Below are 22,641 nucleotides of genomic sequence, written 5' to 3'. Positions count from 1 at the left end.
TGGACGGAGCTCGGCTGCCGTAGGAGTCCTGGCGGAGTCCTCCTTGAGGTCGGGGTTGTGGACGGAGCTCGGCTCCTGTAGGAGTCCTGGCGGAGTCCTCCTGCAATCAAAGTCAGGTGCGGAGTCCGGCTCCCGTAGGAGTCCGGATGAAGCTTATCAGTAGTTGAAGTTGACGACAGAGCCCGGCTCCCGTAGGAGTCCGGGCGGAGTTGTTCTGTAGTCGATGTTGGCGACGGAGCCCGGCTCCCGTAGGAGTCCGGGCGGAGTTGTTCTGTAGTCGATGTTGGCGACGGAGCCCGACTCCCGTAGGAGTCCGGGCGGAGTTGTTCTGTAGTCGACGTTGGCGACGGAGCCCGGACTCCTACGGGACCCGGGCGGAGTTGTCTTCTTGCTGAGAGCTTCGGCTGAGGGTATTTTATACCCAACACCAGTCCCCCTACTTTCGAGTTTGAATTTTGAATGAAGGAAGTACAGAGAGACTGGCACAGCCGAAGTTGTCCCCTCGAATCCTGCGCACGATCGCCTCCAGATATTTTGGCATTAAATGTGCGCGTGCTGGAGTCCTTTCGAATCGGGGCGATACGAAGGGACTCTTCGAAATTCCCACAGGTACACTGGCCCAGGTACGGTGCAATAATAGTCCTGCCAACCGTCAGCCACTTTCAGCCGCCTGCCATGGTGAGTGGGACACGTGTCGAGCACGAGCTGGCCTGGGGGGATTCGCGATCATTATAGCGCCGGATCCCAGGGTCTATTTAAACCCGCACTCCCGCTTTTGGGGCCCTTACCCTGCTTCAAAATTTTAACAGTGTCTGTCTTCCCTTCGAGAGCCCTGATTCAGTTGATATCTTCTCGAGCCGTAGGCGCCCTCCAAATCGTCCCTGTCTTCGTCCCTCTGGTCCCTCAGAGCGATCTAGGTTAGTTCCAGCACCTTCATCTTTCTTCCCGCTGCTTAGGGACCTCTTTTTTGCCATTATTTTTTGGTGTTCCCCCCAGTCAGTTTCCTGTGACCCCTCGCCCCTCATCCTGTCCGTCTTCACCGGGACCTTTAGAGCCCTCATTCGAAGTCACTCAAAATGTCATCCGACTCTTCCGCTCCTTGCAGTTCCGGGAGTTCTTCCGCCTCGAACCCCCAGGTCCCTTGCTCTGTAGACGAACCTGCGTCTGGGACTGGGCTCCGCTCAATTTTTGCACCGGGCGCCCTTCCATGTTCTCTGACTCCGGAGGAACTCCTTCTGATAAGGGTTCAGTATGGGGTTCCTCCGGAGTACGACCTGGAGTTGCTTAGCCCTTCTGACCGGGCTAGCACTCCTCCACCCGGTCATTTTTGCCTGTACCAGGAGGCGTTCCGTGCCGGGCTCCGACTTCCGCTTCCATCCTTTGTTGTCGCCCTCTTCCGCTTCATAGACATCTCCTTGGCTTCTGTGGCCCCAAATTCTTTTAGGTTTTTGATAGGATTTCTCTCCCTTTGTCACGTAGTCGAGGTCCAACCGTCCCTCTCCCTGTTTAGGCACTTTTATACTTTCAAACACCATCCTTCGGCGAAAGACTGGTGGTACTTCTCCCTCCAGTTTGGCAAGAAGGGGTTGCAGAAAGGTGCCCCTTCTTCAATCCACAATTGGAAGGGAAAATACCTCTTCGTCCACTGCCCGACTCTGAGGCTGGGCCTGCCCCCTTGGGGCTCTCTGAGGGATTCTGTCCATCGGGCACCCAGCCTGGGGGAGGATGACCTCCAGGCCGCCCGGAAGCTTCTTGCCTATTCCGCTCCTTCCCTTCCCAATCTTTTGAGGGAGCAATTTCTGTTCAACATCGACCTGAGCCCCCAGGATCCCGCAAGTATTTCATCCTTTCCTTTATCTTCTTTTTTCCTGCCTTTCTTCTTTTTCTTTCTCTCTCTTTTCCCCTTCTTTTTCTCTTTTTTTTTTTCGATTCCTGACTCTTGATTGATCGGTTTGCCTCTTTTTCTTCCTCCTTCTTCTTTTTTTTTTTTTTTTTAAAGGAATGGACGCCGAAGCAGCGCGGATGCTCGCCAGGGGTCTCAGGGCCCACAAAAAGAAGGGAGTCGCAACCTCCGGATCGGTGAAGAGGGCCAGAGCGGAGGAGTCGAGCTTGGCCGCACCCGCCCAGGCGGCTCCAGCGATTGACATTCCCTCGGATGCCAAGGCAACGGCTCCCCGGGCTTCCTCGAGGAGTCCACCGACTGGGGCCCCTGTTTCGGGGTCCCCTCCGTGGAGGCGCCCGTAGCCGAGAGGGGGAAGAGAAGGAAGTCGGTGGCCCGCAGGGCGGGTAGCCGCCGAACTGCTGCCGACGAGTCCCTATGCTCCGAAGAGGGGCCAGAGAATCCCTTCAATGACAGGGATTTGATCAGGCGGTTGATCGACGGCTGTATTTTGCCCGACGTCGTCGAGAGGATCGACCGCACCGATCCTGAGCAGCGGGCCTGGGACTCTTTGGGGTCCTTCCTTGAGGTAAGCAAATCTTTATTCACCTAGCTATTCAGCCTTTGTTCTGATCCCCCAGCCGCCCTTGCAGATTGGGCACCAGCTCCTCGCCAATATCGAGGTGGTGAACCGTGCGAGGAGGGACATCCTCCAGGTGGAAGAGCACTGCCGGGCTGAGGTTGCTCGCCTCCAAACAAAGACGGCCGAAGTAGCCACCCTCCAAGAGGCCCTGGAAAGAGAGAAACAAGCCCGGGAGGAGGAGAGGCAGACCTTGGAGGAATCGGCGAGAAAGGCGGAGGTCGAGGTCGCCAATTTGATTGAGCAGACTTCAGTCCTGGTCTCGGAGGCCAGGGCTCTTGCGGTGGAGGAGTTCAAGGCCTCTGCGGAGATGAGGGACCTAAACATCCAATTCGGCCAGGAGGCGTTCATCAAGGGGTTTGAGCTCTGCCAAGAGAAGGTGGCCAAAAAATTTTTGGAGCTCGACCTCAGCTTCCTAGGCGAGGAGTCCGAAGACGAGGTCGGTCCCTCGCCAGCCGCTACTGCTGTTGCAGCTCCATTGTCGGGGACGCCGAGTTCTCCAACCCCCGCCTCCGAGATCTGAGACCTCCGACCTTGTATTTTTACTTCATCATAATTTTTCTTTTCTTTTTTATCTTCAAGAATCATCCAATCAATAAAGTTGAATTTCTTGTCGTGGGTGGCTTCTCCCTCTTTCCCTTCTTCTCTCTGCTTTTCTTCCTGCGATGAGTCGTGTTTTAACGCTTTCGCCTTCCGATGGCAGCATCCTACGGAAGCACTTCCCCTTCCCTTGGGGATCCTGCTGAAATCGACGATCCAGCGGCTGAAGAAGGAGGTCCTTCACTTGACAAAGAAGTTGAAGAAGATGGAAGGCGAGCTTCGCAGATTGAGAGAAGGTCATTCTGAAGCCACCGCGGAGGCCACCCACTTTCGAAATCTCCACGTGAAGGGGATCATGGAGTATAGCCAGAGGAAGGCGGATTTCGCGAAGGAGCTTGAGGAATGCAAGAAGAGCGCCAGTGACCAAATTTGGGCTCAGGCCGCCAAGATTAGCACCCTCAAGGTGGATCTGTCGACCGCGATGAAGAAGATCGGCCATCTGGAAGGAAGTTCGTCCCGGCCCTTGGCCCGGGCCGACGGCGACCAACAGTGGTCGAAGAAGGTCTCTGACCTTCAGCGGTAGCTTCAGGACGTCGAGGTGAGCCACGACGTGCATCGGGCCAGCTGGCGCAGGCAGGTGGAGGAATATAAAGGGAGGCTTAGGGCGACGACCGACGAAGTCGCCCGTCTCCAAAGGCAGCTGGCCAACAGGGCTCAGCTTACTTCCGCCCGAGATTCTGATGAGCTCCAGTCCCTGAGAGGAACCGTTGAAGGGATTTTCGTTGCCCTCGGAGACAAGACGGCTGAGCTGCAACAACTGAAGATCCAGCTGGCGTACGAGCAGCGGGCCGTCGCGGATGCGGAGGCAGAATCCGAGGTCTTGAGGAAGAGGCGTCGAGAGGCGGAGGCCGAGAGCCAGCGACTTCGTCGGGCGCTCCAGGATGCGCTGCAGAAGAGGGGAGAGATAGAAGAAGAAATTGAGAATCTGAGGCAGCACTGGATGAGGGATGGAGCAGGTAACTCCAGATCGGAGGGAGTAGAGCCTCCTTAGAGCTCTTTTCGTCCTTCCGTCTTTTCATGTATATGCTTTCCTCTTTGTTGTTTTGTCCCGCTTTTGTTGTTTTGCTTTCTTTTCCTTGGCCTTCCGGGCTTTGTAGTGTGTATCTCAGAAATGGAATGAAAAGGGTGTTTTGTGTTACCTCATCCGCACGTTGTATTAAATTATCGTCCGCCGAATTTTTCTTGTCGTTCAACTCGTCTGATGTTGGCGTCGCTAGGAGGCACCCAGTCGTCGATGCATTAGCTCGCCTTCCTCATCGTACATGGCCGCAAGCCCGAGTTTGGCGGTCCGGACTCCGCATTACTTCGGGGACGTCACTGTCTTTTTGACCTGTGTCGGGAGTCTTCTTAGAGATCGGGGTGTTTGGTAGGAACCTCCCGGCTTTGTAGGGATGAGGTTCTTTAGGTCTTTGGTGTGGTTCGTCCTTCATCTATTTCTGTCGTAATTCGTTACCCTTCCTTTTTGATTTTCCTCCTTTTCTCAGAGTGAGGGTCCTCCCCTCGCTTTTTGCGGGGTTGCACAGGAGCGTGGAGGTGCCACGGAGGGGCTCTCTCCTTTTTTTTTTTTTTCATCCGATCTTGTCGGACGGTCGGGTTTCATCACCATTGAGATTCCCCTCCCGTTCTCGCGGGGGTGCGTAAGGGCCATTGCCAGGGCGGGCGGAGTCTTCCTTACTGCGGAAGTCGTGGGTGGAGCCCGGGTCCCGTAGGAGTCCGGGTAGAGTCTCCCTCGCTGCAGAAGTCACGGACGGAGTCCGGCTCCTGTAGGAGTCCGGGCGGAGTCTCCCTTGCTGCAGAAGTCACGGATGGAGCCCGGCTCCCGTAGGAGTCCGGGCGGAGGCCCCCTTGGTGCAGAAGTCAAGGATGGAGCCCGGCTCCCGTAGGAGTCCGGGCGGAGTCTCCCTGGCCGCAGAAGTCACGGGCGGAGCCCGGCTCCCGTAGGAGTCCGGGCGGAGTCTCCCTTGCTGCAGAAGTCACGGATGGAGCCCGGCTCCCATAGGAGTCTGGGCCTTCGACCTTGCTCAAGTCGGGGTGAGGTTCTCCTCCCATTCTCGACATGGCCGTGGGGGCGCATTAGGGCGCTGTAAGGCCTCTCCCTCCATCCGGTCTAAAAGAACCGGGCCTTTGACTTTGCTCATGTCAGGATGAGGTTCTCCTCCTATTCCTGACATGGCTGTGGGGGCACATTAGGGCGCTGCAAGGCCTCTCCCCCCATCCGATCTAAAAGAACTGGGCCTTTGACTTTGCTCATGTCAGGACGAGGTTCTCCTCCTGTTCCTGACATGGCTGTGGGGGCACATTAGGGCGCTGCAAGGCCTCTCCCCCCATTCGGTCTAAAAGAACCGAGCCTTTGACTTTGCTCATGTCAGGACGAGGTTCTCCTCCTGTTCCTGACATGGCTTTATTTTGGGCGTTTGAAGGGGTCATATCCAGTCGTGTCCATGCTAAATGGGAGGAACACGTTAGGTAGAAAAAAATTTAAATTCAAGGTGAAATCGTAAGTGATACATTTACAGATTTTTCGAGTTTCACGGTTGCGGGAGGTCTGCTCCTCCTTGAGGCCCTCTGGTGATGGAGTCGATGGTCCTGATGGGGGGCCGGTCCCCGGGTTGCTCCTCCCTTCTTGGCGGTTCAGGCTGCGGAAGGGCCCTTGGCCGATCTCCTCTACCCTCAGGCCTGTGTCGGATGAACCTATCGAGTCGACCTCACCGAATGAGCTCCTCGATCTCGTCCTGGAGCTGGATGCATTCTTCTGTGTCATGGCCGTGGTCGCGGTGGTAGAGGCAGAACTTGTTGGGGTTGCGCTTTCCGGGGTGTGTGTGCATCCTCTCCGGCCTAGGAAGCTGCTCCCTGACCTCCATCAGTACCTGGGCCTTCGAGGCGTTGAGGGGGGCGTAGTTGCGAAATCTCCCTGGTGGGGAACCCCGCCGAACCCCACGATCCGGACTTCTCTGCCTGCGCACCCGGGGTGGAGTATGGGCGCGCTTGTGCCCAGGAGGGGATCGAGAACGCGGCCGGGCTTTCCTTGGCCTTTTTTCAATTGCGGGCTTACTCGAGCCTCCCGCTTGCTGCTCCCTCGCTGTCTCTTCATCCTTCATTTTGAAGGCTTCTTCCGCTCGGGCGTATCCTTCAGCCCGAGCTAGCAAATCAGCAAAATCTCTGGGGTACTTCTTCTCCAGGGAGAACAAAAGGTCATTCTTCTGAAGGCCACCCTTCAGGGTGGCCATTGCGACTGATTGGTCCAAGTTCCGGACCTCCAGCGCCGTGACGTTGAAATGGTTGATGTAGGCCCGAATGGACTCCCCTTCTCTCTGTTTGATGTTGATGAGGGACTCCGAACCCTTCCGGGGGCGTCGGCTGCTGACAAAATGGGCCACGAATTGATGGCTCATTTGATCGAAGGAAAAGATGGTACCCAATTTCAAAGCCGAGTACCAGTTCCTCACCGCTCCCTTCAAGGTGGACGAGAAGGCCCGGCATAAGATGGCATCAGGAGCACCGTGAAGCAGCATCATCGTCCGGAAGGCCTCCAGATGATCAACCGGGTCTGAAGTTCCATCGTAGCTTTCGAACTAGGGGAGCTTGAAGTTTGGCGGGATCGGTTCCTGCATGATCATTTGAGAGAAGGGAGGGTCAGTACAAATATCCTCACCATAAGCGGGGGGAGCATGGCGGAGCTCTTCGATCCGCCGGTTCATCTCCTGGAGCCTCCGGTCCAGAAAATCCTCCCGACTTCGAGTCTCGAGGGTCCTCTGATAGAATGGGGGCAGGGATCTTCCAGGGGTGGAGTCGTGGTCCAATTGAGGGCTCTCCACCCTCGGGTTCGTTTTCCCAAGAAGGACGGGGCGGCTGGCCCAGGTGGCCCACCCCGCCGCCGGATTTTGGTGTTTCGGGGATGTCCTTTTCGGGCGTACTGATGCTTGCGGCTGCTGCTGCTGCATAGCCTGCACAGCTTCTGTGAGGCCTCTGACCTGCTGCGCTAGTAGGTCAAACTGCTCCGCACCGACTGCTGCCATCGGAGGAGGAGGAGGAGTTTGAGAAATAGGAGGAGAGGCCGGAGCCTGAGATCTGGCCGTGGAGGCCGTGGACCGTCACGTGGACGCCTTGCGGGGAGGCATCGAGTAAGGATCCCGTGGGGGAAACAAGGAATGGATGTCGGAGGAGACGATCGAAGGCGGCTCCGTTGAGCGCTCCTTTAAGAACAAGGGTACTGCGGAGGTTCGAGGCCCCTTCCTCTAACGCCAATCCTGTTGGTGTAAAAATCCGCTTGCGCCAGAGAAGCTGGAGTCGAGAGAGTCGCGGTCGCCGTCGGGACCTGCAAAGGAAGTCTAAACCGGAGGTCGGGTTGCTCCGGCAAGACCCTCCGACGCTCAAGTCAGTTCTCTGCCTCAACAAGAATGGAGTGCTCAAACGGAGAATTTAGCAGAGTTTTTAGGTAAAGAATTAGGGCTTATAGAATAACGTATCTGAGGTCCCCCTTATATAGGCGGTAGGCTCAACATACTGATAGTGACGTTCATAACCGTCTCGTAGTGGGCTGCCCACCGTCAGGAGGAATTTGCTGTGAGGAGTAGTGGAGTAGACCCGTGGCCCTCACTGCAGCACGCCACGTGGAGTCTGCTGCAGGGAGTAGAGTGACGTCCGTTGTCGCGACTTGCCAGCGGATGGAAGGATCGCACAGTATCCGTTACAGGAGGTGGAGCAGGATCGTGAGCATCATAGCGGCCTGCCCGGGAATAATGGAGCCGCACGGGATCCGCCGCAGGAAGTGGAGCAGAGTCGTGGCCGTCATAGCGGTCTGTCAGGGGATGATGGAGCTGTGCAGAATCCGTCGTGGGAAGTGGAGCAGGATCACGGTGGTTGCTGGGTTGCGCCAGAAAGTACAGGTTCGTCGGCTGAAGTTCGACAGTGGTCGGAACTGGTGACGGAGCCTAGCTCCCGTAGGAGCCCGGGCGGAGCCCTCCTTGTGGTTGAGGTCGTGGACGGAGCCCGGCTCCCGTGGGGGGGTCCGGGCGGAGTCCTCTCGGAGTTGAAGTCGTGGGTGGAGCTCGGCTCCCGTAGGAGTCCTGGCGGAGTCCTCCTTGAGGCCGGGGTCGTGGACGGAGCTCGGCTGCCGTAGGAGTCCTGGCGGAGTCCTCCTTGAGGTCGGGGTCGTGGACGGAGCTCGACTCCCGTAGGAGTCCTGGCGGAGTCCTCCTGCAATCAAAGTCAGGTGCGGAGTCCGGCTCCCGTAGGAGTCCGGACGAAGCTTACCGGTAGTTGAAGTTGGCGACGAAGCCCGGCTCCCGTAGGAGTCCGGGCGGAGTTGTTCTATAGTCGATGTTGGCGATGGAGCCCGGCTCCCGTAGGAGTCCGGGCGGAGTTGTTCTGTAGTCGATGTTGGCGACGGAGCCCGGCTCCCGTAGGAGTCCGGGCGGAGTTGTTCTGTAGTCGACGTTGGCGACGGAGCCCGGCTCCCGTAGGAGTCCGGGCGGAGTCCTCCTGCAATCAAAGTCAGGTGCGGAGTCCGGCTCCCGTAGGAGTCCGGATGAAGCTTACTGGTAGTTGAAGTCAGGTGCGGAGTCCGGCTCCACGAAGCTTACCGGTAGCTGAAGTTGGCGACGGAGCCCGGCTCCCGTAGGAGTCCGGGCGGAGTTGTTCTGCAGTCGACGTTGGCGACGGAGCCCGGCTCCCGTAGGAGTCCGGGCGGAGTTGTTCTGTAGTCGATGTTGGCGACGGAGCCCGGCTCCCGTAGGAGTCCGGGCGGAGTTGTTCTGTAGTCGATGTTGGCGACGGAGCCCGACTCCCGTAGGAGTCCGGGTGGAGTTGTTCTGTAGTCGACGTTGGCGACGGAGCCCGGCTCCCGTAGGAGTCCGGGCGGAGTTGTTCTGTAGTCGATGTTGGCGACGGAGCCCGGCTCCCGTAGGAGTCTGGGCGGAGTTGTTCTGTAGTCGATGTTGGCGACGGAGCCCGGCTCCCATAGGAGTCCGGGCGGAGTTGTTCTGTAGTCGACGTTGGCGACGGAGCCCGGCTCCCGTAGGAGTCCGGGCGGAGTCCTCCTGCAATCAAAGTCAGGTGCGGAGTCCGGCTCCCGTAGGAGTCCGGATGAAGCTTACCGGTAGTTGAAGTCAGGTGTGGAGTCCGGCTCCCATAGGAGTCCGGACGAAGCTTACCGATAGCTGAAGTTGGCGACGGAGCCTGGCTCCCGTAGGAGTCCGGGCGGAGTTGTTCTGTAGTCGACGTTGGCGACGGAGCCCGGCTCCTGTAGGAGTCCGGGCGGAGTTGTCTTCTTGCTGAGAACTTCAGCTGAGGGTATTTTATACCCAACAATTAGTTTAAATTATCTCCAAGGATTTCTTGGGAGGAATCCAAGGCATCTCCAAAGGTTGTTTAGAAGGCATCCAGCAAATCGTTGGCAAGATCTTTCCATCTTTTATTATTATCCATCTTTCTTCCTACTAATGTATTATTATGCAAACCAAAAGTATTAGCTCTTGATGTGATGATCCTCTAATTTGTTTAAAGAAGAACAAACAAATTATAATCCTCAAATTATTGGTAATAGAATATTTAGGAAAAGGCTTTGTGGTCTCGTGATTTTTTTCCTTTTGCATTGGAACAGTTTTTTAACTATAATGTCTCATTTCATATCCATGGAATAGTTTATCACAATATCTCCATACAGAGGAAATGGGATAGTACTTAGAAATAAACAAACTTTTATTAATACCCTGAGAGTAGTACACTAATACACAAGTACACTCATACATTAATTGAAACAGGACGCACTCTAAAAATGGGAAGATCTCACTGTAACACTCTTACACACACCACACTTGCACTTTCTTCTCACATACACAATGGTAGGTCTAGACCCCTATTTATAGATGCCATAGGTCTGTGAAGTGCTCTTTTTTTGGCTTCTAGAATGATGTGTAAGAAGAGCCTAGAGAGATGAACAATAGTTTATGATGGATTTTGGTAATTTCAAAAAAAAATTTAGAATATCCAAGAGATATCTAGTAAAGAGTAGAGAGAGAGTTGTTGTTGATTCCTAACAATCTCTTAGCCTTGTGATGATAGAACATCCAAAAAGAACCTCTTAAAGAAAAGCAGGAAAAGACAAAAGACAAACCAACAAATGAAAAGAGGTCAAAGAGGATGAGCAAAGGAAGCAACAACAAAACAAGTAATATATGTTTATAGGATTTTGCTATAGTATTATTTTATAATATTTTATTATAAAAAATACTTAAGATATTACACATTGCCACTTTTACATATTTTTTTTTATTTTTTTAAAAAATAATATTTTATTATTTTTTTCTTCCTCCATCTGCCCTTGGCTTCTCTGTGTCCACCCCCACCCCTCTGTTCCCCCACCTGTGGCTCCTCCATCTCCCTCCACATGTAGCTCCTCCACCCTCCCTCTCCCACCACCTACATCTCCTCCGCCCTCATCGCCCCTCCCCCAACTCCCTTGGCTCCTCCACCCTCCCCCACCCCCCGAGAACCTATGGATCTTTCGCCCTTGATCTCCACCCCCGTGTGCACCCACATTCCCCCCGAGAACCTACGGCCCATGACTTCACCACGCCGCCACTACACACCCTCTCCTTCAGCTCCTTCACCTTTGGTGGCCCACAGAGAAAACTTTTTAGGGAAAAAAAAAGTTGAATTTAATTTTGGTAAGAAATAACTCTAATCTTTGAAAATTAATCACACCAACCATGTAATGGGTACTTCAATCAGTCAAAATCTAAGTGATCCATGTTTAATCTGATAATTAAAAATTAAATAAATAATAAAAAATTTAAAATATTTATTGAAGCATCTAGCAAGACCCATGCTTATATAAGTCTTCACAATATTTTACTAATATTTGTGGGTCATTTCCTGACTTTAGACCCTACCAAGTATCTCTCTCGCTGCAGTCATTTTTTTAACAATATTTCCCATATGCGGCCGTTCTTTAGGTACTTTGCTGGAACATTGTAACCCAATGCTGATCACCAAAATTAAGCACTCTCGTATCTTGTCTTGTATAGTGCACCTTTGTTGTATGTCATTGATAATTTCATACTCTTCCTCTCGTATCAATTGTGGATCTACGATGTTCATAATTTGAGAAGGAAAAGCCATCTCAACAAATCGATGAAGATCTAGGCTTTCATTGAAGGTTTCATCAGTGGGTCTCTTTCCGGTGAACATCTCCAGGAGAAGTATTCCATAGCTGTACACATCTCCTTGAGTTGATACTTCGCATCCCAAACCGTACTCTGAGATTCATTTTGGTAATGACGTTATATGGTTGTACGAAGACATTGGCAAAAACATAATTAAACATTCAAGATAAAATGCTCAATAGATGAAACAAAGAAGTGGATCATTTCTCTTTGCCAGCCAAAGATTATATTAGAAGCATAAATTCAAATCAAAAGGCAAAAATATATTGTACTATAATCAACGAGCCAGATTATTTAATACATGAGTAGAGGATGTGATATGAAAAAATGTTGAAAATGATCACATGTAATAAGAAAATAGAATGAAATTGATCGAACTCAAACTCAAAAACCTGGGAGTCCATGCGATAGAAACTTGATATCAACGAGATAGCGATGAGTTAAATAAGATCGGCAAATCAATTTTCAATTTCAAATAATTTGCAATTGGAGAATGTCGTATTAGATTCAAGCATGAATAATGTTCTAATTAACTTTGCCAAAGCTGCTTAGAGTTAAAGAGTACCTATCCTTTATTTGGGTACAGCTTTCAACCTGTCTTTAGCTGCTCACTATTAGTATATATTAGCCTATATAGGAAGAAAATTAGAAGTAGAAAAATTTATGCATGGAGTCTCACCTGGAGCAATATATCCAACTGATCCTTTTATTGCCACCAAGCTAGCAGATATGGAGATCAAGTCAGTAGATTCAGAGAGGAACTTTGCCAGCCCAAAGTCACTCACATGGGCAGTCATGTCAACATTTAGAAGAATGTTGCTCGGCTTAAGATCGCAATGCACGGTTGGCACTGGGCTGTGATGATGAAGGTAATCCAGTGCAGAAGCCACATCAATGGCTATGCTCACTCTCTGTTCTAAATTCAAAATCCTCATCGGGATTCCCTTATTCACTTTTGGATGCAGCCACTGTTTCAAACTTCCATTCTCCATAAATTCAAGAACTAATGCTTTGAAATCATTACCTCTAAAATCAACACCAGAGCATGCAGTTATGATTTTGACCAGGTTCCGATGACGGATGCTCCTCAAGGCCTCACATTCAGCTATGAAACTCCTTGAAGCCCCCTGCTGCTGAAGGTTCAGCATTTTTATAGCAACCATCTTTTCATCAACCCACTCCATGACCCCTTTATATACGGAACCAAAACTCCCAACACCAATCAGATTTGCTGAAGAAAACCCATCAGTTGCTTTAACCAATTCGGCATAAGAGACTCTAATAAGTTCTGTTCCCATGGTAGCCATGGATGGATGTCTCTTTCTTGATTTTTGATTCCAGTAAAGTAAAATGAAGAAGAGAATCAGAGTCAAACCTAGAAGTCCACTGGCAACCGTGATGATCACTACCGAGATAGCAGCTCTCTGTTTTTTCCCATGCGGTTGGGCAGAGGAACAGGGTGGTAGATGCAGTTCAGGGATGCCACCGCAGATCCTTCGATTTCCAATAAGTGAAAATGCACTCATATTTGCAAAGACCCCGTCTAGCGGAACCTCCCCTTCAAAGCTGTTGAAAGAGAGATTCAGAAACTGGAGCGAGTGAAATATTTGGAGATATCCTGGTATATGCCCCGCTAGGTTGTTGCTTGAGAGGTCAAGAAATTGAAGGCCTTTTAGATTGCCCAATGATGTCGGGATGACCCCTTCAAAAAAATTACCACTCATATCAAGGTATACAAGGACCACGCATTTGCCAATGCTATCAGGGAGTTCACCATATAATCTATTCTCAGAAATATCGAGGACATTGACATTTATCAGGTTGCCAATTTCGGAAGGTAGGAACCCATGTAATGCATTGTGTGATAAGTATCGGCCTAAGGATAGAGAAGGCAGGCTAAGAATCTCTATGGGTATAGTACCTGTAAGCTGATTGTCAAAGAGAGCGAGTAACTGCAAGTTCTTGCAGTTTCCAAGTTGGGTTGGAATGCTTCCACTCAATTTGTTTCCGTGCAGATCGAGCCAATTCAATAGACTAATGTTTCCGAGTGAAGGTGGAATTTGGCCGAAGAAATTGTTGTGAGACATATTCAGTACATGCAGTGCATTAAGATTTCTAAGAGAGGCAGGAATATTACCTGTGAGAAGGTTTGAACCCATGCCAAGTACCATCAGGTTTTTCAGGTTCCCTATATTTGAAGGAAGGCTTCCAGATATCTGGTTATTGGAAAAATCAAGGGCCTGGATATCTGTGGAGAGGTTGGATATGGAATTGGGTAAGACACCAGCGAGATTATTGTTGCCCATTACTAGTGATTTCAATTTGCTGCAGTTGGTTAGAGCAGTGAGGAAGCTCCAATCATTGGCCTCCTTGGCTGCTAGTTGGTTCCAAAAAAGGCTCAAGACTGACAGGTTCTGTAAGTTTCCAAGGGTACAAGGGATTTTTCCATGGAGATTGTTCATGTCGAGCTAAATGAGAGACAGCCCAGAAGCATTGGATAACGAAGAAGGGATGAGTCCGGTGAACTGATTGGAGGCCATGTCGAGCCAACTGAGGTGGGGAAGAGTGCTGCCTATGTGAGATGGGATGGTCCCTCTGAGACTATTATATCCCACACTCAAAACCTTGATAGTTGAGAGATTGTATAGACAGGGTGGAATCGTGCTTGATAACTGGTTTAGTGCTACAACAAAGACAATAAGAGAGGGTAGACGGCATAAGGAAGATGGAATGACTCCTGACAGGGTGTTCATTCCGAGACCAATGACGGTGGCAGAGGACAGGTTCCCTAACCAAGGAGGGATGCCGCCTGTAATCCTGTTGCTGTCCAAGCGGAGGTAGTCCAAAGAGGAGAGGTTGGTGAAAGATGTTGGGATGCCGTTGAGAAGATTCTTATGTAGGTCAAGTGTAATTACCTGTCTGCAGTTTCCAAGACTGGATGGAATTTGTCCTTCCAGAGAATTCAGGCTTAGATTGAGATATCGCAGCCGATGCACAAGGCCAAGCTCTTGTGGAATGGATCCTCTGAGTTGGTTTTCTTGGAGACTGAGTCTTCGGAGGAATGTGAGGTTGGCTATGGATGGTGATATGGTGCCAGCTAGGCCAAAAGAGGGTAGGTCCAGAGCAACGACCCTCTGAGGGTGCCGACTGCCACATGTGACACCTTTCCACTGGCAGAAATGAGGCGACTTGTTGTCCCAGGAGGACAGAGCCCCAGATGGATCATCATATAGATTAGACTTAAATGAAATGAGGGCCAAGTGGTCACTCCCGCTTCTGCTGTTATTCCCCACCGAGGAGGTTGCACTGCTGGTGATTGGAGGAAATTGGGGAGATGGGAGCAAAATATGACATAAGAGTAGAAGAGTGGCATGCATGAGAGAGGACCACCAAGATGCCTTCTTTGAGTTGCAGAGACAACCCATGTACGCTAGGAAGTTGAGAGGAAAACAATGAACAAGATAACTTGGGGGAAGCTTAATTTGGATGACCTGCTAAGAGCTAGCATGCAGACTTCATAATAGGATTTCTTGGCCAGCTGATGTCTGGAGGAGTCTATTTAGTCAGGCTTAGCGCGGTTGGTGGGTCTTTAAAAAAGAAACTGAGGAAAGATGAATGAAATTACCTGCCAGCTGGCATTCTAGCGAATCGAATTTCTGCCGCACATCCATGCACAATAATTGAGCGTGAATTATGGAAGAACTAAAGAAAGAAGCAGTAGTCTTGCCGCCTCATGTACGTTTTCGGTGCACGGTCTTGTCCTATAATTGCATCGCATGCATCCTTTCAAACTTGAAGTTTTTAATGTCTCAAATACTTGGACGCAACAAACATTTCAAGATAACTTTCTCACATTTTATACCACCAAATCACGATGCATTTATTATTACATATTTGTTTCTAACACTAATTTGAAAATTGATTATCAAGTCTATATAATAATCAGCAATCATTTTTATAAACTTAAACATAATTATTCATGATATGCATATCAATAAACATATGCGTAGACATGGATGATACAGATGTGTTTTCGTGTCTGATTTTTAGATGATTCCTATGTTGGATTTTTGTTTTTCTGGAACACCTGACATCTGGCACCTATCTCATGTCCAGATTACATTAACCAAATGCTCGCTTAATAGAAATCTCATTCTTGTTTTAAGAAATTCAGAAATCTCATTCAAAGAATTCGATCCCATATGGTGAGTTTGTAATGCTAGTGCTGAGTATTTCTCTGAGCGATAAGGGACGGCACAGCACATTATTTTCAGGCAGAAGTCTTTTCCTTTTTTTTTTTTTCTTTCCGGGTAGCAAAGAGAAGCTTCATTTATATGTACCCAAAGATACATGGAAGTAACAAAAGTTGGTTGCTGTATACACAAAGGAGCAACCCTTATGCAAGGATAATCTTTTGACTGACTTGCCGTGGAATAATCTGTGAAAGCTGATACCAACCCCAAGGGACCAAAGCAAGTCTTCAAGACTTACCATCGAAGCGGGTCTTCCACGCAGAAAGTTCTTGGACTACTGATTGGTTGCATGTCTCACGCGGAGGACATCCTCATGGCAGAAAAGTTAAAAAGAAGACAAACAAATGGATGATGATCCAGATGTGCACTTGATTAAGCCCGAGAGGACCTATCGTTATCGTCTTGGACAGGCGTCGAAATATCACATACGTCACTTTCAACAATTTGACCGGCTGATATTACTACTTTAACATTATATGCGCTAAATCTCGCCCTGTCCCCCTCCCTACGTTTCAACCACGGTACCCCTTCCCTACGTTTCAACCATGGGAACGGATCCTTCGCTGTATTTAAAAAAATATCATAAATACCATATATATTTTAAAAATATTCATCAAAAAATAAATGACAATATATACGTTAAAATATTAAAAATAAATAAATAAATAAATTTCAAAAATATTTGAATAGTTTAGATAAACATCACATAATCATCTTTTTTTTTTTTAATGGACGTCCCAATAAATGCACAGCACTGTACGGTACTTTTTGAGTACCGTACAGTACTTTTTGAGTACCGCAGAGGATTCCGTTCATCCCTATCTTTCAACCACAATACTATAAAAATATTGCAGGATGCTGAGGATCTAGTTCCTCCCTACGTTTCAACCATGATACTAAAAAAATATTGCAGGATGCTGTGCATGATTCGACATCATCCATCTTAAGATGGATAGCCACACGCGTGTATTAGAAAAAAACTAAGAAGAAATTTATAAATCTCAAAGATATTTGATAGTTTGAATAGCTATCCATTATTTATAATCAATAGTATCTAACCATACACAACACTCAACGGTATTTTTTGAGTATCACCAAGAATCTTATTTCTTCAACCATATGATCGTTGATATCGTCCTCGAACAATGACAATTGCATGCACAACATTGACACGTGCCAGCGATCAAGACATTTGAGCAATCTGCTGGAACCCAATCGCAAACACAAGTTTCTATGCAAGATTAGCCGACCTAGGACCATCCCCTCTACATGATGTCACACCTTATGTATAAGTACAACTCGATGGTTATATAAAAATATATTATAAATCATGTATTTGTAACACCCGGCCCAATTGGGCCCAGAATCAGCCCACAGTCCATACAAAAAAAAAAAAAAAAAAAACAAGGGAGAAGACTCCCGAAAGGAGTCTTCTTCCTCCGTTCACCGGCTCCCAATCGGAGTCGGAAAGAGCTCCCTCCGGCTCTATTTAAAGAGGAGAACCCTCCTCTCTCCCTCTCACCGGAGAATCTCGGGTCAATCGACGGCGATCGTCGCGAAAAGTGCTGCGGATATCCTTACTGTGCCCGTCCCAGTTTCTCGCCGGCGTCGAAGGTGAGCCTCCTCCTTCTTCCTCTCTTCTCTCCTTTCCTTCCTGTGCCGATGCGCACGCTCGCCGGCGATCGGAGTCATCGAATTTTGTTGCGGAAGAACCTCTATTTTTGTCTGTTTTTCTTCGATTTTTCGAAGTCGGTGGTCACCGCCGACCATCGATTTGGCCTCTCTAAACCCATGAGGGTTACCCCCTTTGCCGCCGGCCTTCGCCGTGTCGGTCGTGGCCCGAACGGTCGGTCAAAAGGAGGGGACTTGCTGGTCCTCTGTTTCGGCCCAAAAGAGGAGGCCGTGGGAAGAAGAAGGAAAAGAAAAAAAAAAGAAAAGAAAAAGAAGAAGGAAAAGAAAAAAATGAAAAGAAAAGAAAAGAAAAAGAAAAAGAGAAAAAGAAAAATAAAAAAAAGAGAGAGAATTTTTTCTCTCTCCTCTCCCTCCTTTCTCTCTCTTTCTTCTCTCCTCTCTCTACCTTCTCTCTCTAGATTCTCTCTCTATTTTCTCTCTCTAGATCTTTCTATCTATTTATGGATTTTGTCTCTCTAGAGTCTTTCTCTCTCTCTTTGATTTCATCACGAATCCTAGGATAAAATTGATATGAAAATATGATGACCTGAGATTGCTCCGAAATTTATGTAGTAGATTAGATTTTGATCCGATCTTTATTCGAAATTGATAACATCAATCATGGTTAATCCATATTGAGTCACCCTGATATGACCTCTGATGATCTCGACCATGATTGCCTCATCTGAAGGATACGAAGATTCTCTCTCCACTTTCTCTCTCTACTTTCTCTCTCTAAAATTTTCTCTCTCTTTATAGATTTTCTCTCTCTAGAAGTCTTATGGATCAGTGGAGGATCCTGATACATAGACAAATCCTAATTTTGGTTAATCCTGAGAGAGGTCCTAGATTTGTGTTATTAGGATCGATTATTGAGTAATTTTCTTCATATATGATTTTTATATTTGATCAGAGTTATGAAGAGATGATTGTCTGCATATGATATCGAGTGAAATATTTTATTAAAAAAATTTATAAATCAAAGAGTAACATTAATTTTTGTGCTTGGATCAGTCACCGATAAAAGTAAGAATCCCTGTACATGATCACTATTATATATATGCTATTTTACTGTTGGTCTTGCATTATTGGTTTTGCATTATCGGATTTGAGATCGATGAATTTATTATATCTGAGATATTGTTATTTAATTTTGAGCATGAATATGTTATGTCAATATATATGTATCAGAGATTGATGACATGATTATATGGATATGACATATCTGAATTAATCATAATGCAAGTCAGAATTGATTTGATGAAATCAACACATAATGATTAAATGAAAAGAAAGAGATATATGGTATGGACTAGCCTTGTCATGTGGAACAGCCAGTCAGGAGCTTATGCCTGAGACAGCCTCCACTGGCTTACAGGTGGATCAGCCAGCCAAGAGCTCATGCCTGGGATAGCCCGTCAGGAGCTTATACCTGGGATAGCCTCTCACGAACTTTCGTACATGGGACAGTCGACCAGGAGCTCATCCTGGGACAGCCTTGAAAGGCTTTTTATGTGGAAATTGATTCGGATGATGACTGAGGTATAGACTTGGATAGTCCAGAGCCAGAAAGAAAAAGTTAAAAAATTATGTGATTATGAAAAGAGAAATGAAAGATAAGATATGAAACAATTGTTGAACAAAAGTGTTTCACCTGTTAACATATGATGATGCATCTATTTTAACAAGATAGTCAATTTATGAATATTTGCATTATTCTGGATATTGAACATGAGATTTTATATTTTATTGCTTATTCTTATTTTCAGATTATATTACTATATCAGTGTGATATGAAAATTCTTACTGGACTGTAAAGCTCACACCTCTTCATCTTTTTTTTTCTTCTCAGAGATACAGGATGCTCATGATTGGCTATGGTACTGGATTGTGAGTGAGTGGATGCATAGATAGAGTACTATTGGTACCTAATCAGAGGATTGAAGAAATTTAATTTGTAATTATGCAAGATTTTATGAATTATTGTTGAAATAAATTATTATGGATGTTAAGGTTGTAACGATTTAATTTGGCCTTGCATATTCTTTAGGGCTTGCTCTAAAGAGTGTGTGGCCATCACGTATCCGATCTGGATGTTGGGTTTGGGGCATGACAAAGTGGTATTAGAGCCAGATTTAAGATCACCAGAGATTATGAGGAGATATTAAAACTTTATGTAAGATCAATAGGATGTGACAAAGTGATAACAGAGCTTAGGTTTTGATCATTAAGGATTATAATATAAGTGATTTAAATATTACAGAGTAATAACAGAGTTTAGGTTATGATCATTGGGGATTATGATATAAGTGATTAGGATTTGATAAAATGATATTAGAGCTTAAGTTTAAGTCACTAGGGATTATGAAGTGATATCAAAACTTTATGCATGATCAATAGGATGTGACAGAGTGATATCAGAGAATATGATAGAACAGTACTAGAGCTCAGGTTTAAGGTCACTAGGGATTGTCATATAAGTGATATCAAAACTTTGGGATTATAATCAATAGAGTATGATTGATAATATCAGAGTTTAAGATTATGATCATTAAGGATGTAATAGAATGATATTAGAGTTTAGGTTATGATCACTAGAAAATATGATTTAAGTGGTATTTGAGTTTAAGGTTATAATTATTCAGAATTATAATTTTAGTGATATCTGAACTTAGGTTATGATCATGAGGAACATGATAGATATAAAGGAGAAGATTCAATATTTAGATTTCGAATCAATAGATATTAAGATGAAATTTATGCATAAGTGGCATATGATATCTATAATAGAATTGACGAGTTATATCTTGGATTTCAATTAGTAGGGTGGCCTAAATATAAGAAGAGTTGATCCTGGAAGGAAGCGGGAGGTATTGATATGTTATGTTGAGTATACTCGATGATTTTGAAATGCTAAACTTATATGGAAGAAAATCATGATAATTTTTTTGATTTTAATGTTAATTATTTGAGCATTACAAATTTTAAATTTATCAGAAGAAAGTTAGGCTATGGTCTAAGAAGAAATTACATCATATGAGAGAGAAATATTTTTGAGCATTGAACCTATAAGAGAATCATATATGAAACTCAATCTTAGATGAAAAAAAATATATACTTGAATTTTATTATGAGAATATGAGATACACATCTTGGTGAAATTTTTGGTTACTCAAAATATCATATTTTGAATATGATTCCTTGATCTTTCAAGTTGCATTGAATTTCAAGTCAAAAGTTTATTTTTCTAAGTGGATCAAAAGTATTTTGATATTGTTGTTAAATTAAAGAAGAAAATTTATTTTGTCAGAGTATGATATACAGGTTATGATGAAATCTTTAATAATTCGTATTACTATCTTTGGATTAGATTTTTTTTTAAATTTTTCTTGTGATTGTTGAAGATGGTGAAGTGCATTAATTATTCAAGTTAAAGTTTGAATTTTTTTTTTAAATTGAACTAAGACATCTTGCTAGTGTTAAATTTTGAATGACTTATACAAGGGACAAGATTTTGTATGGATTTATTGATTAATATTAAGGGTTGTGATGAAGGGAGCTCTATAAGAAATAATCAAGTTGATTCTACTTAAGGATGTTGGCTTGAGTTCTTCTAGTTTGTCAAGTTAGAATTAATTCTTTTAAAAAAAAAGATTGATTTAGAAATTATCTAAATGATTGTAAGGTAAATCTAAGGTTAACTCTAATTGATTCTAGACATGTCGGATTCTTGAAGAGTGATGAAACTTATACAATGATTTCAAACATAGGAAGTAGATCAAGATTTAATTTTTATATGCTATACCCAAAGGTAGTAAAGATAAAGAAACTTAAAATTTTGTCCTAAGTCTTATATGAAATTTGAAGGTTGGATCTATCCTAGATTGATCTAATATACAAGGATATTTTATCTTTGATAAACCTATATAATTTGATAAATTAAGATCAGAGTGCACAGCAAAAGCATGATGGATTAAATTGATTAGAAATATTAATCTTTTAAATCAAAAGATATTATAATAAAATACATTAGTTGCAAATAAGAAATGATTTTATTGATAATGAAAGGATGCTATAAATTTTGATCTAATCTGATCATAGCTGGATAATTTTTGTCAGTAGGTTGCTTCATTGTAGATAATACCAAGAAATTCTAGATATCTCAAGTTTATTAACAGCTTGATAGTTCTGATATTAGTTCAAACTTAGAATATCCTGACATAGATCTTATATTTTTGAAAAAAAATTAATATTGTTACTTGGACTGATATAGAAGATTGAGATTTTCTTAAGATGAGAGTTTACATATAAAATTTGTTGGAAGGTCAAGAGAAGAAAGAAATCGATGATTGTGAAGAGTGCCCGATGTTTGACCTTTATTTATTTTTCTATCAAGGGTAGTCTGAGATAATTATGAATTTCGAGTGAAATATATTAGACAAATAACGGTAGTTTATTAATACAAGTCCAAAATATTACAGTTCTTCAAAAGTTGAGAAATCAATAAGAGGAGATGAATTTGAAATTTCAAATAAATTTTGTTATAACAATATCATGAGAAATAAATAATATATAAGACATTATCATAAGCTTGAGAATGACATGAAGAATGTATACTTTGAAATATGTATCTCGAACGACATAACTTAATTTCGAGGATAAAATTATTTGAAGGGGGGAGAATGTAACATCCGGCCCAATTGGGCTCAGAATCAGCCCACAGCCCATACAAAAAAAAAGGGGAGAAGACTCCCGAAGGGAGTCTTCTTCCTCCGTTCACCGGCTCCCAATCGAAGTCGGAAAGAGCCCCCTCTGGCTCTATTTAAGGAGGAGAACCCTCCTCTCTCCCTCTCATCGAAGAATCTCGGGTCAATCGACGGCGATCGTCGGGAAAAGTGCTAAGGATATCCTTACTGTGCCCGTCCCAGTTTCTCATCGGAAAGCCTCGCCGGCGTCGAAGGTGAGCCTCCTCCTCCTTCCTCTCTTCTCTCCTTTCCTTCCTGTGTCGGTGTGCATGCTCACCGGCGACCGGAGTCGTCGGATTTTGTTGCGGTAGAACCTCTATTTTTGATCATTTTTCTTCGATTTTTCGACGTCGGTGGTCACCACCGACCATCGGTTTGGCCTCTCTAAACCCATGAGGGTTATCCCCTTTGCCGTCGGCCTTCGTCGTGTTGGCCGTGGCCCAAACGGTCGGTCAAAAGGAGGGGACTTGCCGGTCCTCTGTTTCGGCCCAAGAGAGGAGGGCGTGGGAAGAAGAAGGAAAAGAAGGAAAAGAAAAAAAAAAGAAAAAGAAGGAAAAGAAAAAAAAGAAAAGAAAAAGAAAAAGAGAAAAAGAAAAATAAAAAAAAGAGAGAATTTTCTCTCTCTCCTCTCCCTCCTTTCTCTCTCTTTCCTCTCTCCTCTCTCTACCTTCTCTCTCTAGATTCTCTC

General features: G+C 45.8%; 1 protein-coding gene across 1 annotated transcript; it reads right to left on the bottom strand.

Annotated features, from left to right (window-relative positions):
- Nucleotides 1–10,677: 10,677 nt before the first annotated feature.
- On the bottom strand, nucleotides 10,678–14,828 carry LOC105035414 (receptor kinase-like protein Xa21). Its single transcript, XM_010910962.4, is given in 2 exon segments — nucleotides 10,678–11,377; nucleotides 11,964–14,828. Coding segments are annotated over 2 exon segments (3,123 nt in total). The 5' UTR covers nucleotides 14,710–14,828; the 3' UTR covers nucleotides 10,678–11,000.
- Between the last annotated feature and the right edge of the window lie 7,813 nt (nucleotides 14,829–22,641).

Source organism: Elaeis guineensis, chromosome 12 (assembly GCF_000442705.2).
Source record: "Elaeis guineensis isolate ETL-2024a chromosome 12, EG11, whole genome shotgun sequence".
NCBI lineage: Eukaryota > Viridiplantae > Streptophyta > Magnoliopsida > Arecales > Arecaceae > Elaeis > Elaeis guineensis.
Note: the sequence above shows the minus strand (reverse complement) of the source record. Positions and strands in the feature narration are given on the sequence as shown.